The 16,465-nt window shown below is 39.9% G+C and overlaps 1 protein-coding gene across 6 annotated transcripts in view; it reads right to left on the bottom strand.

Annotated features, from left to right (window-relative positions):
- cpne3 (copine III) overlaps positions 1-16,465 on the bottom strand; it is a 62,030-nt gene that overhangs the window by 29,098 nt on the left and 16,467 nt on the right. For 4 of the 6 annotated variants that reach the window (XM_062480282.1, XM_062480284.1, XM_062480285.1 and 1 more), the window contains exons 7-9: positions 16,184-16,273; positions 4,314-4,412; positions 3,923-4,009 (exon numbers count right to left, since the gene is read on the bottom strand). In XM_062480282.1, coding sequence (XP_062336266.1) covers positions 3,923-4,009; positions 4,314-4,412; positions 16,184-16,273 — 276 coding nt within the window. The remainder of the gene's footprint in view (positions 1-3,922; positions 4,010-4,313; positions 4,413-16,183; positions 16,274-16,465) is intronic. The other 2 variants (XM_062480286.1, XM_062480287.1) reach the window with 1 other exon arrangement.

Genomic DNA, 16,465 nt, shown 5'->3' with positions numbered 1-16,465 from the left:
CTGTTTCATTTTGCTTCCAATCGCAGCTCGCCGTTACGAATATAAATTATTTTTCGGCGGCCATTGTTGTTTTCAACTGGAATCGCCTGATAGTGTTGGAGGCAGCCACGTTCGGTAAGTCATATCACCTATTTTTTACACATTTTAAGCTAGAATCAATGATTGGGTTTGTGAAAGTACACTACTCTTGAATTATGGTGAAGGTTTTAGCACTTTTAGACCTTTAGATCGTGAGTCTGAAGTGACGGAAAACCGAACTCGAAAAGTAGCTACTGTAGCTCTAGCTTTTTTCCTCTGTCGATTGGATCTATGGTTCATGAGGAGAAGGGTTTTGAAGGTTGTACCAAATTTGGACAGTACAGCAATAACCTATTTTTTACACATTTTAAGCTAGAATCAATGATTGGGTTTGTGAAAGTACACTACTCTTATGGTGAAGGTTTTAGCACTTTTAGACCTTTAGATCGTGAGTCTGAAGTGACGGAAAACCGAACTCGAAAAGTACAGTAGCTACTGTAGCTCTAGCTTTTTTCCTCTGTGTTTTTAATTAGTGAGTCATTTTGCATCTCGGCGAATTGTTCATCAAAAAGGTCGAGGAGGGCAGCCTTTAGGAGAAAAAGCAATTCCCCACAGACCTGTCGGCTCAGAATTTTGATTTGGGGCGTGAAAGTCTTTGTAATAAGCCTATGCGCCAGGGAGACCGCATATAGGCTTAGGCAGCAGCCATGTTTTGGTCGCGTCAAATTCATAAGTTCACCATTTTACAGTTAGGTCTACACGAAAAAGGTCGAGGAGGGCAGCCTTTAGGAGATGTGGGAATTGTGCTTTTAGCCAGATGCTCCGATTATTTTTGTGATTTGTTTCACGTCAAAAACAGTGTTTGTGTGGTCTAGTAGCCAGTGCCGCCGCTCCCATAACGCTCACTACGCGCTGTGCGTAGGGCACCAACTCCTGAGGGGGCACCAAAAAATAGCCAACTGAAAAATCATCATAGTTATAATACTTATAATACCGATATTATTTTAGTATAGAAATATTAGACACGTATATTACAAAACAGGCAGAACAAAAGATGTATTTAAATGCTCACAAAAAGTTACGATGGTGCCCCCCCCCCAAACAAAACAAAACAAATAGGCTACACACTCAACTTCCCAGTGGGCTGACGAACTTTGACAGTAGGCTAGGTCAACTTTTCTAAAATGGGCTTAAAACGATAACAGGAGTCAGGGGAAGGAAAAAAGAAAGAAAGAGACTGCGAGATGGTGCCCGTGCATCACTTTCAGGTAAGTTTAATCATTGTTAAATACGGTAAATGTGCTGCTAATTTAATGGTTAGCCTATGCATACACCTCAAACTTGCTGACGTTATTGCTAATGTTAGCACACTCAAATGTTTTAACTTAGTTAGGTGCAAGCTAGATTGAGATTTTACTGTTAAACATTATCTATGCATTTTACAAGTATAACTGACGCCAGCTAGCTGTTACTTTCTTACCTACTGTCTGACAAGATTTTACCAATTGAAAAACGGCTTGTAAAATGTTTTAATTTTACATAAAGCTCCAAAAACTATTTTGCGCTCAAATAAAGGCCGAAAAGATTCGCTTGCGCGCTTCGCGCGCTCGCATTAATTTCTGAAATCCGTAACTAGCATCACATCAAACAGGGGGGGGGGGGGGGGGGGCTTGTTGCCCAGGGCACAGAAAATTGTTAATCCGGCCCTGTCTATATAGGGTGAAATGGAATGAGAAATGCAATACAAAATGTCTGAAAGGGGTGTATAATGTAAATGTCCACATTGCCTCGATATCTTTGTGTCAATAAATCAAATATAATTTTGACTGATGGTTTTTCAAACCTTATTGGCTTCAAGGTGACATCATTCTGATGTACCATGCACAATTTTATGCAATTTTACCTTGAGATGTCAACCGTTTCTTAACCTTTGTCCCAAAGCTGACCAAAGCTTATACTCTGCCCTTTCTATTCATACAATCTCAACAGTTGGTGTGTAGCAGAGAGGATAGAGAGACTGACTTGTAACCTTATGCTCATGAGTTCAAATCCCTATTCAGCCTATTGTTGTTGGCCAAACATTAAGTAGTTTTGCTCTCTTGTTGTCCAACTCGCCATCTTCAGCAGTGTGCATGTTTATAATATTTTGCCATTTTGCGGAGGAACCCGCATCGCTGCTTGCAGCTATATTTATTCTTATTTTTCTTCTTCTCCATGAAATGGCTCAATAGCTCAAAAAGTCCTCAGCCAGATTTTTTTAAATTTGGCCCAGTGATACAATAGGTCACTCACTACTCCCTGAACACCAATGGTTCACGTATGCCCATAGGTGGCGCTATAAGCCACGCCCAAAGTCTACATGATTCCCCCTGCGCCCCATTACTCCAAAATGCCTGAAAATTGTTAGACATGCCTTATTTCTCATGGAGAACAAAAAAGCCTCAAGTACCCATAACGTCAGACTTATGAATTTTCTTGTACTGTCTAAATTTGGGACAACCTTCAAAACCATTCTCCTCATGAACCATAGATCCGATCGACTTGAAATGTGTTATAGATTTGTTGAATGCATGTCTTTCTATAGGGTGATATAGGGTAAAATGGAATAAGAAATGCAATGCAAAATGGCTGAAAGGGGTGTATTTATGTAAATCACTCTGAAGTACCATAAACAATTTCACCTTGGTATGTCAAAATATGATTTAATTACAGATGTTTAAACTTTGGCCGAATCTAAAAATGCTTTCCACAGGAGAAACAGCTTACTTTTTTAATACAGTAACTGACCAAAGGACTTGCCAACACTGAGATGAGCTCAATGGGTTGAGACAGTGTACTCCAAAGTGCAAGGTCATAGGTTCAAATCCAGCCAAAGTCTCTGGGCCTGTCATCATTTTCATTATCTGTTTAGTTAAGCAGGATGACATTATTCTGAAGAACCATGCGCAATAGCGAAAGCATTCTGGTGAGGTGTTCTGGGCACGTCCCACTGGGAAGAGGCCCCGGGGAAGACCCAGGACACGCTGGAGGGACTATGTCTCTCGGCTGGCCTGGGATCGCCTCGGGGTCCCCCAGGAAGAGCTGGTGGAAGTGGCCGGGGAGAGGGAAGTCTGGGCCTCCCTGCTTAGGTTGCTGCCCCCGCGACCCGAACCCCGGACAAGCGGCAGATAACGAACGAACGAACGAACCATGCACAATTTCACCTTGAAATGTCAAAAAATTACTGAATTACAGCTGCTTAAATGTTGTCCCAAAGATGACCAAAGCAAATTTTTCACCTTTGTATTCACAAATGCTCGACAGTTGATGTGTGGCAGAGAGGATAGAGAGGCTGACTTGTAACCTCATGCTCTTGAGTTCGAATCTCCATTCAGCCTGTTGTTGTTAGACAAACATTAAGTAATTGTGCTCTCGTTGTCCAACTCTTGATCTTCTACAATGTACATTTTTATAATATTTTGCCATTTTGCAGAGGAACCCGCATCGCTGCTTGCAGCTATATTTTCCTGTTATTTTTAAAGGATTAATTGACTTCCATTGATGCAGAACAGCTGTAAGTTTTGAACCCAATCCTTGTTCCCTAATTACGTTACCTTTGTACAATTTCAGGTTATTCACAGGACTTGAACTGCTTATATTTCAATACAAACTTTTAAAAATCTAGGTGCTCTCAAACTTTTGACGGGTAGTGTAATCTTTAGTATATAGTTTATACAAAACTTAAATGTTTAATCTGTTCTATACAGTATTTTGTTATAAAACAAGTCATTTTCATACATGAATGGCAAAATAACATTTATGAACCAAGTCATTGTGTTATCCATACATTTTGATGAAAACATATAAACAAAGTAACATATAACATGGTAGTTTGTTTTTGTAAAGTGTTGGATAGGAAGCTTACCTGGCATAATTTCACACTCACAACCCCAGAGTTTTTGTAGTTCTTTTTCTTCTCTTTTTTCTTTCTGTTGATGCATTCAAACTCAGCCTAGAAAGCAGATACCCTTTGTTATTAGTATAGTATGTGTTAAAAGTAACTATCCTAAAATTGTAATCTGACCCCATCCTGACCTTCTTCTACTGTCCAAAATTGCATCTATAACTGCATTGACTTGGAGGTCACCCAATTATTAATAGTATAATTGTTTTTACATAGCATTTTGGACAATGACACAGAACATTGATTAAGAACATTGTGTAAACAACATTATTTAGGAGTATAAATATTTAACGTATTAAATAATAACCACAATCCACAAACAAATGCACACAAAAAATAAACAAACTCTCACCGGTGAAGTGCGTGAAGCCTTTTGCAGAAGGGTCATGTTGGTCTCAAAGATTCCAATGAGGTCATGGGATCCGTCATTATCATAATCGTAGCATTCTACCTGATAACAGGGAAAAAGTTGCCATGTATACAGCTAAACATTATTGACAACTTTATGTAGGTTGCACTAGAAGTGACCTTATTTACGGTAACTACGTTCCCATAGAAAACTTGGTTAAAGAGCAAGGTTTGGTTTCAACTAACCAAAAGACCAAGGTGAAAGAGTAAACATGTTAAAGATACTTCAAAAACGAAAAGTCTGCACACAGCAAAGGATCATTGTAGATCATTGCAAATCTGTCGACACATAATGTCTATGACTAAAGCCGAATCCCAATACTCTGTCTTACCCCTACCCCTTACCCCTAGCCCTTAGTTTACCCCTAGCCCTTGTGTCTCGAAACTGAGGGGTAAGGGCTACATAGCCCTATGAAATGAGATACCACTTGGTTATGGTTACGTATATCGATGTCTCCAAAGCAAGTAGTGTTATGCACTGATATCAAACAAAATTTGTTTGAAATTCGCTGCTAATGGAGTTTAATTAAAACTGTAGACATGCATGGAGTCCATTTAAGGCTAATCAGAGAAATGCGGGACTGTTGTGCAAATCAGCAATGTAACGTTAGCGTAGCAAACTAGCGATTTAAAAAAAACGTTTCAATTAAGAACATGGTTGCAAATACATGTACAGGACTATGTAGAGCACAAAACAAGACTGTCATAATTTTTTTATAAATATTAAAGCCGAAAATATTACATGTATCGGACTCTGGATGATCTGTCCGCCTTGGTTTCAAGTAAGCTCCCGAGCTCACTTGGTTTTAAGGGGTGTATACGTATACCCCTTCGTCTAAAGGCCGATATATGCTTCTGCGTTTTTCGAAAAACGGACACATGGGAACACCCTCCTCTACGGGGAACGCCCTCTCCGAGCTCTCCGAGAGCCCTCGGAGAGCCCTCGGAGAGCCCCGGAGAGCTCGACGTGCACCTCCTGAATTTTCTAACTATCCGTCGTAATTTCGGAGAGCTACGGAGAGCTACGGAGAGCTACGGAGACCCCCTTGGCTGTGATTGGTCAGTATTAAGAACCGCTTGCGTCAGGGGCGGGGTTGCCGTGATAAACAGGACGAACAGAATCCTTTGACCGCCATTGCTGTAAGTTTTTAGAATTCATATTTCAGCTAAACAGTACATGTAAATCAGCATCTGAATTCAAATGTGACGAGAAATGGGCAGTGTAGTTACTGAAAATGTGCGTATTTTATTGATGAAACGGCTAATTTGTAAATTCGCTCCGACTTCTCGATAACCTAGGTAAATAAACACTCGACGACGACTTACAAAAAACCGTTGCGCCACCTACTCTTCTGTCGGTGAATTGTTTTCAGCACCCACAGCCTACGGAGAACCATAAACAAAGTCTATCCGTCCATATCCGTGCGTATCCGCACGCCCGCCCATCCGTAAACGGAGACGCAGAAGCATATTTCGGCCTTTAACCCTAGCCCTCGATCAAAAAGAGTATTGGGACACCACTTATTCTCACGGGAACGCGCAAAACTAAGGGCTAGGGGTAAGGGGTAGGGGTAAAACAGAGTATTGGGATTCTGCCTTAATCTCATTAAACTCTTGGATTTTGGATTTGGGATTAAACTCACTATCAATCCATGCCCATTCACTGTCCCACATGCATCACAGCTTTACTACTGTACTATATACTATGTCTCTACTGTATAACCACTGTCACCTGTATAACCGTCATCAGCCTGTATAAAAATCTAAACGTATCTTGACCATGTGTCGAAATACATTCAAATTTGGGTTATGAAATCATAGGCATGTTAAATTTAAAGTCAGAAGAAACTTGGTTTGAAATAGAGAAAATGTATAAGGTATATGATATTAAAGTTTAGCGTCTCATTATGCATCCACACATTCAGAACCATTAGAAAATCTAGTTCAAAAAAAGCACATTTTTAGCCACTATCATGGCTGATCACGTTTTGATTGACATCTCGACAGCTCTGCCAATGTCAAACAATCTCTCATAGCAACAGTCACGCACAGCAATGGTGCAAAAAAATCTGCTTAGTCAAGCTTTATAATATTATGTTTGAGCCGTCTGCTGAAATGCCACACTCAAAGCAAGCACTATGAGTGTACAAATTAGAATGGGTTTAGTTTCCCACGATCACAGAAAGAACTGGGAAGTCTGCAGAGTTCATATTCTGCATATGTCCTCTTTATAATCGAACAGAGTGCAGTGCCGCGATTGACGTTGTTTGGATAAGCATTTCGACATCAAATGGTAAAAAATAATTCAGTAGCCAGTTTGGCTTGCTCTCTTCGCGTCCCAGCCTCTTCACTCTGGTCCTCAAGAACTGGGCACTCTGCAAAGTTAATATTTTGCATCTTTTTATAATCCAACGGAGTGCAGTAACGGGATTGAACTAATGCAATTAACAAAGGCATTCATGGGCACTGTGCCCTATCTATAATTACAGGAGTCTGTGTGTGTGTGCCACCAATTTTATCACGGCCACTGACATCTTAATCACTGACTGCATCACGGGCAGTGGTTTTGGTACCTATATTTCTCAGATCACAATTGAAATTCTATGTCATCTCTGAAGTAGTTATTCAACCTCCACATCTATTCTAGTAAAATTGCCAATGCTGTGGTAGCCTACATTCATGCAAAGGATTATGTAGGCTAGCCTTCATCTGTCTGCTTTCTCCTACGTTATAAATTGATTGTTATGTTGATCAAAATGTACTTTATTGGTTCTCTGTGAAATTGTCTTACCACCACAAACATCTAAACATTTCGTTCATAACAGAAGTCATTACATGCACAAAGGTTGAGCCAGTTGTCATAATTGTAGGCCTAATTCACCATACAGCGCCTGTACATTTGCAATGTACTAGCAGTTTTGATATCAGTAAACACATTAATTTACGTCACAAAATACGCTGATCTATACTGAAAGTATATACTGTATATACTTGACTTTACTTTTTTTGTCGCTCTGTCCGCTAGCCAGACCCTTTTTAAAGCAACTGATTATCGGTTGTACAAGCGAATTTGCTTCTAAATAACAAAATTGAATTTCCTTATTTTCCTTAGTAGGCTACGCTTAGTTTAATTTCATTGCACATGCCTTTGTTAATCGCATTAGTTCAATCTTGGTAAGCTTCTTACGCAGATTTGACATCAGTAAACACATTCATTTATGTAACAAAATCCACTGATCTATACTTAAAGTATATCCACTGTATATTGTCATTCTGTTAGCTAGCCAGCCCCTTTGAAAGCAGCTGAATATTGGTTGTAAAAGCGAATTCGCTTCAAAATAACGAACAGAATTTCCCTATTTTCCTTACTATGCCTAGTTCATTTAATTGTGAATGCCTTTATTAATTGCATTATTTCAATCGCGGTAGCCTACTGCACTCCGTTGGATTATAACTTTGCAGAGTGCCTGGTTCTCGAGACTCGCTGCAGACCAGAGGATGGATCTGAGTGAAGAGGCTGGGGCGCAAAAAAAAGCAAGCCAAACTGGTGGCAAATAATTCTTTCATTATTGGGTGTGCTTTGCCTTCGGCAAGGGCCCAACCTTTGTTCTCTCACATATATATTATTTATTATTGTTTATTTTCGCCCCCCTAAGGATCAGTCAATATTTGGACTACATAGACAACCTAGGTGTCAAAAGTTTCGTATTGGTAGCGATTGCGTTGGTTGTATTTCTATTTACGTTCCGTTGCATGGTTTAACCCTCGTGCTGCCTTCGGGTCACATGACCCAAAGGTTCATAACGAACCATCGTTGTGTTTACCCAATTTTACCCAATACAAAAACAAATTAAAATAATTTTCTTTTAACCTTTGCAATGTGGGGGGTCTGAGACAGCCCAACGGTTAAAAGAAAATGCTTCACTTTGTCTTTGTATGCGGTAAATCTGTCGCAATACGACGGTGGGTCACAATGACTGATGGGTCAGAATGACCCGAAGATAACACAAGGGTTAAGTAGAAATTGCGTTTTTGTGGTGAAAAGTGAAGCTAACGGTGGCTAATTTGCTAGCCACAGTCACTGACGTTACTAACGTCACGAAAACGCGTGACTACCTGTAGCAGAACATTCGTTTCGCATCTGTTAACTTGGGGGCAGTGTTGCCAGGTCCGCGGTTTTCCCGCGGAATTGGGCTACTTTTGAAGTGTTGCCGCGGGTTGAATTTTTTGTCCGCTGGTTCGGGTAGACCTATTTTGTATATTTTTTGGAATGAAATAATTTATTTATACCCAAATCCTACCAAAATGACTCCAGATCAGCATGTACACACATTGACATGGGACAAGCCCACATACACACACGCACTGTGCGTGTGCACACGTGCCTAATGCTCTCAGTCTCCAGAGAAAACCTCCTAAAAACTGCTTTTAATGCTGGCATACTAAACATTTGGTGTTACTTTGTAGATATTACAATACATTTGGCAATGATAGCAATGCTGTTGGACTTTAAAAGCAGTGTATATGGTTTGGCAGGGGCATATTTTGAGTTCTGATATTGGGCTGGTTTTTGGGCTGGTTTTGATTGGCCATTGGGCTGATTTTGTCACACAGACCTGGCAACCCTTCTTGGGTGATAGCTAGGCTAACTATAGCTTTACTGCAAGGCAGCTGCAGAAACGCCACAAGCAAAGAGGCCAGGGTGATAACTATTTACTCATTTTACTTTGTGATGTGAAACACAATTGTGAAATGTAATGTACAATATTAGCTGATATTATTAAGGAAGTAGGCCCACATCTACTTTCGGAAACGGTAGTCTACTATTTCACTGAAGCATTAGCATCATGACATTAGCCTCTGTTGCCCGGGCAACACATACTATGGTCTATGATGCATCTGTTTTCAATCCTTAAAATAAACATTCCTCACAAATACATTTTCGTTGTAGGATTTATTATGACATTACATTACAAGTAAACGATTTGTGGGTGTAGGCTAACTGCAACGCTGTAGCCTACGCGAGACACTACAAAAACATCTACACTGTAGATCTAGCTGTAGGAAGTCAAACGGCGACAGAAAATGTTCGGCACTCCCCTTACTTAAATCAAGAGTCTATCTAACTACTAACCTTAACTTCATTGCCACAGCCTAAACTTTGTCAATCTGTTCATGAAAATAATTAATTTCAGCCTAAACCGTACAACGGAACGTTAAATCCAATTCAACCAACGCAATCGCTACCAAGACGAACTGTAGTAGTACAATTTACCGGGGCAGCTTCTCCACACAGGGTTATATCGCACTTTGCGTTGTTACTGACAATGATCGCTACCAGTGAGCTTTTTATGAAAGCGATGTTCCACTAAATAAATGTCAAGCTTATTTACGTTTTTGGGGGCATATTTTCAGTTAGCAGATGGTACTGTTTGAATCGCGATTCCATCTTCTACTGCCGGTGTTGTGTCCCTACTGGTTTCTGAACTAACTGGTTTCCCAGCGGTGCGTGCACCTATCAGTCTGCCTCTATCACCAGATTCGTCACAAATTCACAAACATATTACTGGCTATTTTCAAGTCGGATCTCATATTTGCTGCGGCGAATATGAAAGTATAAGCTACGTACGCACTACATTACCATTCACGACAAAATAAATGGAGACAAAATATAACATTTGCAGGCTCGCATGAAGTGGGATTCGATCGCACTAGAGCAAAACACGTAATACACTAAAGGCCAATGCTTAACACCACGAGCTATTCTAGCTCATGGAACTTACATTTAGTCATTTAGCAGACGCTCTTATCCAGAGCGACTTACAGTAAGTACAGGGACATTCCCCCGAGGCAAGTAGGGTGAAGTGCCTTGCCCAAGGACACAACGTCAGTTGGCATGACCGGGAATCGAACTGGCAACCTTCGGATTACTAGCCCGATTCCCTCACCGCTCAGCCACCTTACTCCCTTAACCAAATCAGTTACGTACTTAGTAACCACCTTGGCCTTCAGGTAACATCTTGATTTGGCTTCTTCTGGAACAACTGGTTACCAGACACTACCCGAATGTAGGCTACTAATCACGTATTTGGAGTTTGTTCCGAGGCAATAGCCGTATTTACCCCGACATCAAAGCTCCTTCTGACACCACATATTAAAAATTCATACTAAGAACGTTGCTGCTATCCCAGACAATACGATCAAAATACGCGTAACACAACATGGAAACATTCGTTTCCTATGCGATTTCGTGTATATCTTTTGAAATCAATTAATTTCATAATTTTATATTATGAACAAATGTAATGATTACTACATTACAGCCATTCACGCCATAATAAATGGAAGCTAAGAAAATAAAAGATTCGAGTGGGATTCGATCCCACGAGCAAAAACACATCCATCGCTGCAATCCTTTGCATTACATCGCAAGCTACTAAAGCACATGGGTATGGTAGGAATTCAGTCACAAATTAATTAACTACGTTGGCCTTCAGGCAACATGTTGTTTTGGTTCTTCTGAATCAACTAGTTACCGTAGACACTAACCGAATGTAGGCTACTCATCACGTATTTGTAGTAGCCTGTATATGTAGTAATATTCTACCCGCAACACAGTACTGAAGGTGTCGAATTTATTTGTGACCAGCGTCCAGGAAACTTTGTGAGGTTTCTATGATACATACATTTGTATTTTATGTCAAACAAACACACAACACTCATGTAATGACATCATATTGTCTTTATTATGTGAAGCACTGCACATGTTTGTATGAAGTACTTTAAACAATTATTACATCTCCTTTGAATATCCCTTTTTACAAGCAGTGTCACAGAGGGCTTCACATGTGCCCATAGAACTGCCTCTCAACCAACCTCAATTTTCAAGGAAGACAAGCAAAAACTCCCAGAAAACCTTGGGAGGAGCAATTCAGTGAGGGATCCCCTCCTCCAGAGATGGTTGGTGAAAGAGAGGTGCAGAACACAGGTTAAACATAGTTTTACATTAAGAAAAGTGCCAAACACAGAAGTCCAAAGGTCAACTCGGGTCAGAGTTGGCAAATGTCAGTTTAAGCAACGGTAGCCACAGGCTGGTGCCATGTGATTGGCACACATCTTTTAAATGTCATGTTGCTGCATGTACTCTGTTCCTTCACAGAGTACATGCAGGACAATAGAAGTCCTGCCCCAATGGTGGCTTCCCAACACAAAGCAAATGAAACCAAAAGGCTTCATGTTGTACACGGGATCTTTCACTTTTGGTGAAGTTTGGAGGATAGATGTTCTTCAACTTCAGTGAAACAATTTCTTGGACTTTCTGAGGATCCATATTTGCTCTTTGTTTAACTTCTTTAAATACTACAAACCATAAACCGACTCCGTTGCTACTGACAAAAGAACCTTTCACTTGCCCCATTTACAGTTAGGTCCATAAATATTTGGACATTGACACAATTTTCATCATTTTGGCTCTGTATACCACCACAATGGATTTGAAATGAAACAATCAAGGTGTGCTTTAAGTGCAGACTTTCAGCTTTAATTTCAGGGTATTTACATCCAAATCAGGTGAACGGTGTAGGAATTACAACACATTTTATATGTGCCCCCCCCTTTTTAAGGGACCAAAAATAATTGGACAAACTAACATAATCATAAATCTAATTGTCACTTTTAATACTTGGTTGCAAATCCTTTGCAGTCAATGACAGCCTGAAGTCTGGAACCCATAGACATCACCAGACGCTGGGTTTCGTCCCTGGTGATGCTCTGCCAGGCCTCTACTGCAACTGTCTTCAGTTCCTGCTTGTTCTTGGGGCATTTTCCCTTCAGTTTTGTCTTTAGCAAGTGAAATGCATTCTCAATTGGATTTAGGTCAGGTGATTGACTTGGCCATTGCAGAACATTCCACTTCTTTGCTTGCATTGTCCATCTGCACTGTGAAGCGCCGTCCTATGAGTTCTGAAGCATTTGGCTGAATCTGAGCAGATAATATTGCCAGAAACACTTCAGAATTCATCCTACTGCTTTTGTCAGCAGTCACATCATCGATAAATACAAGGGAACCAGTTCCATTGGCAGCCATACATGCCCACGCCATAACACTACCTCCACCATGCTTCACTGATGAGGTGGTATGCTTTGGATCATGAGCAGTTCCTTCCCTTCTCCATACTCTTCTCTTCCCATCATTCTGGTACAAGTTGATCTTGGTCTCATCTGTCCATAGGATGTTGTTCCAGAACTGTACAGGGTCTTTTAGATGTTTTTTGGCAAACTCTAATCTGGTCTTCCTGTTTTTGAGACTCACCAATGGTTTACATCTTGTGGTGAACCCTCTGTATTTACTCTGGTGAAGTCTTCTCTTAATTTTTTGACTTTGACACAGATACGCCTACCTCCTGGAGAGTGTTCTTGATCTGGCCAACTGTTGTGAAGGGGTTTTTCTTCACCAGGGAAAGAATTCTTCTGTCATCCACCACAGTTGTTTTCCGTGGTCTTCCGGGTCTTTTGGTGTTGCTGAGCTCACCAGTGCGTTCTTTCTTTTTAAGAATGTACCAAACAGTTGATTTGGCCACACCTAATGTTTTTGCTATCTCTCTGATAGGTTTGTTTTGATTTTTCAGCCTAACGATGGCTTGCTTCACTGATGGTGACAGCTCTTTGGACTTCATATTGAGAGTTGACAGCAACAGATTCCAAACACAAATACCATACTTGAAATGAACTCTAGACCTTTTATCTGCTCCTTGTCAATGAAATAACGAACTCCCATGAGGGAATAACATACACCTGGCCATGGAACAGCTGAGCAGCCAATCGTCCAATTACTATTGGTCCCTTAAAAAGGGGGGGGCCACATATAAAATGTATTGTAATTCCTACACCGTTCACCTGATTTGGATGTAAATACCCTGAAATTAAAGCTGAAAGTCTGCACTTAAAGCACATCTTGCTGTTTCATTTCAAATCCATTGTGGTGGTATACAGAGCCAAAATGATGAAAATTGTGTCAATGTCCAAATATTTATGGACCTAACTGTATACTCGCTTAACTGTGCTGTACAGTACTGTGTGAAATTACTTTAATTGATTGATTGACTCCTATGATAAGTGGCATGATTTAGAAACGTGGGCACAGACATTATCCTACTTCTGATATTCATGGAAAGGTAACCCTAACAGGTAACCAGCTGTTTTGGATGAACCCCAAACCAAGTAACCTCAAAAGTTACCTGGATGTCAGATGTAATAATTGTTTATAGTACTTCATACAAACATGTGTAGTGCTTCACATAATAAAGACAATATGATGGCATTACATGAGTGTTGTGTGTTTGTTTGACATAAAATACAAATGTATGTATCATAGAAACCTCACAAAGTTTCCTGGACGCTGGTCACAAATAAATTCGACACCTTCAGTACTGTGTTGCGGGTAGAATATTACTACATATACAGGCTACTACAAATACGTGATGAGTAGCCTACATTCGGTTAGTGTCTACGGTAACTAGTTGATTCAGAAGAACCAAAACAACATGTTGCCTGAAGGCCAACGTAGTTAATTAATTCGTGACTGAATTCCTTCCATACCCATGTGCTTCAGTAGCTCGCGATGTAATGCAAAGAATTGCAGCGATGGATGTGTTTTTGCTTGTGGGATCGAATCCCACTCGAATCTTTTATTTTCTTAGCTTCCATTTATTATGGCGTGAATGGCTGTAATGTAGTAATCATTACATTTGTTCAGAATATAAAATTATGAAATGAATTGATTTCAAAAGATATAGCGAAGAAACACTCAGCCATAGGCTACACGAAATCGCATAGGAAACAAAAATTTGTGACGAATCTGGTGATAGAGGCAGACTGATAGGTGCACGCACCGCTGGGAAACCAGTTAGTTCGGAAACCAGTAGGGACACAACACCGGTAACGTCGTAGAATAATCTTCAAAGGGGGTTCTTTATTAATGAATGAATGCAATATGAGTAGGCTAAATTCCTGAAAATATCACGAGAAGGGAAAAACTTAAAAGGACGTTTAAGTCATAGAGATTAGGTCAATTTTGACACCGGTCTGCCAAATTTATTCGTTTTGATTCAGCTATGAGGCTGCCTCTTGCAGGGGAAATGAGAAGACATCTATTTCATTCTACACTTCACTCGTATTTTGAGTTGTAAATGAGCAGCAAAAAAAAGATGCTTTTAAATCTATGTAATCTTTATAAATAATAAGTAGGCCCTATACATTTTTATATAATATATACAGAAATATCAGTTGTAAAAATGTCATTAAAAAACGGACCCCTGTGCAACCGACGCAAGCAAGCACACCCTATAATTTCCACAGAAATTGTACCCTCTCTAGTTTGATGTTGAAATGCTTATCCAAACAACATCAATCGCGGCACTGCACTCCGTTGGGTTATAAAGAGGACAATTGCAGAATATGAACTTTTCAGAGTGCCCAGTTCTTGAGCTTATAATGGGAAACTAAACCCATTCTAATTTGTACACACACATTCACACAGATTACTGGCATTATTAGAGAGATGCAGGGCTACAGTAGGCCCAAGGACCAGGATCAAGGACCATGATTGAGAGGCTGATAGTATTAGAGAAGCTGACAAAGTTGAAAGCGCTTTTCCCTACTTACTGCATGGATAGCTGGTCACATGAGTGCTTAGTCTTCAGACCAGGGATGTTGTTATTGTCACGGATCACTTCCAGTAAACTTGTTATATTAGCCAGTTTTCCCCCCCAAAAATTCAAGTTTATTTACGTTTTTGGAGGCATATTTTCAGTTTGCAGATGGTAATATTGGAATAGGGATTCCCGCTGAGATACTGCCAGTGACAACATTGTTAGAATCAGCTAGATTCAAAGGGGGTTCTTTATTAATTAATTAATGCAGTTTGAGTATTGCTTAAAAATATCACTATACGGGAAACCGTAAGGGGAAGTTCAAGTAATTTTTTTTACACAGGATTACTCAATTTCTTCGTTTTCATGCAACTGTTTCAACTATGTGAGGCTGCCACATAGCCTATCACCATCCCCTCTTGCAGGGTATGAGAAGAATCTCAGGGAAATGAGTAGAGAACACCGTTTCATTTTACACTTCACTCTTAGTATTTTGAAGTGTAAATGAGCACCAACAAATGTAAGCTTTTTAATCGAGGCAACCTTCAACAATAATAAGTATGCATACTTATTAAAATTATATAGAAATATTAGTTGTAAAATGTAAGTAAAAAAACTCATCTGCAACAGACGCAAGCACACCTCAGAATTTCCCCAGAAATTGTACCCTCTCTAGTATTATTATGTTATAATTATTTTTTTGTTTGAGTTTGACTGATGTGGAATTTTTCATGATTGGTTCGCATAATTTATTTAGTCATAAATACCCTAGCACAACCCCACCCAATTCAAACACTGTCAGGAAATTAAAATTACAATATTAAAATTTCAGATTGACATTAATGTCTAATACTTTTAGAGGCTTACTATTATGTACATAAGACCCTAAATTACATAGAACAATTTTGTGGATTTGGGTTTCCTCTGGCTTTAAGCATTGTCTGAAATGAAAAGTGCAATATTTCTATGATGGGGCCAATCTTACTCCAATAATCTGTTAATTAGCAGATCTAAGTGATCTGGTTCAGCTGGCCAAATGCATGGTTGCGAGGGACATGAACAAATCACCATGAATGTTGAGCCCATAAGTATATCTAGGTTTACTAAATAGGAGACTGTATTTACATCAGCAAATTGTTTAAGGTTAGTGAGTGTGTTTATGCACCTTTATAGCTTTGTCCATGTCTCCTCCACAAAGTGACTGCACAGGGATTGTGAAGGGTCTCCAGGTTGGGTTCAGGTTGTTCTTTACTACCTTCATGAGAAGACCATCAAATCAATCACATCAAATCAGACCATCAAATCATCCAAACTGTGACGGTGCGTGTCCACTGCAGCGACGTGACAACATGCTTTCCATTCATTTTCAATGGAGCCAGGAGAATCGCTTGTGTGGTGCATTGTGGGTAGCGATGCGATTCAAGCGATTCGAGTTCACATTTTCTCA

This window comes from Osmerus eperlanus, chromosome 15 (assembly GCF_963692335.1).
Source record: "Osmerus eperlanus chromosome 15, fOsmEpe2.1, whole genome shotgun sequence".
Classification (NCBI taxonomy): domain Eukaryota; kingdom Metazoa; phylum Chordata; class Actinopteri; order Osmeriformes; family Osmeridae; genus Osmerus; species Osmerus eperlanus.
Note: the sequence above shows the minus strand (reverse complement) of the source record. Positions and strands in the feature narration are given on the sequence as shown.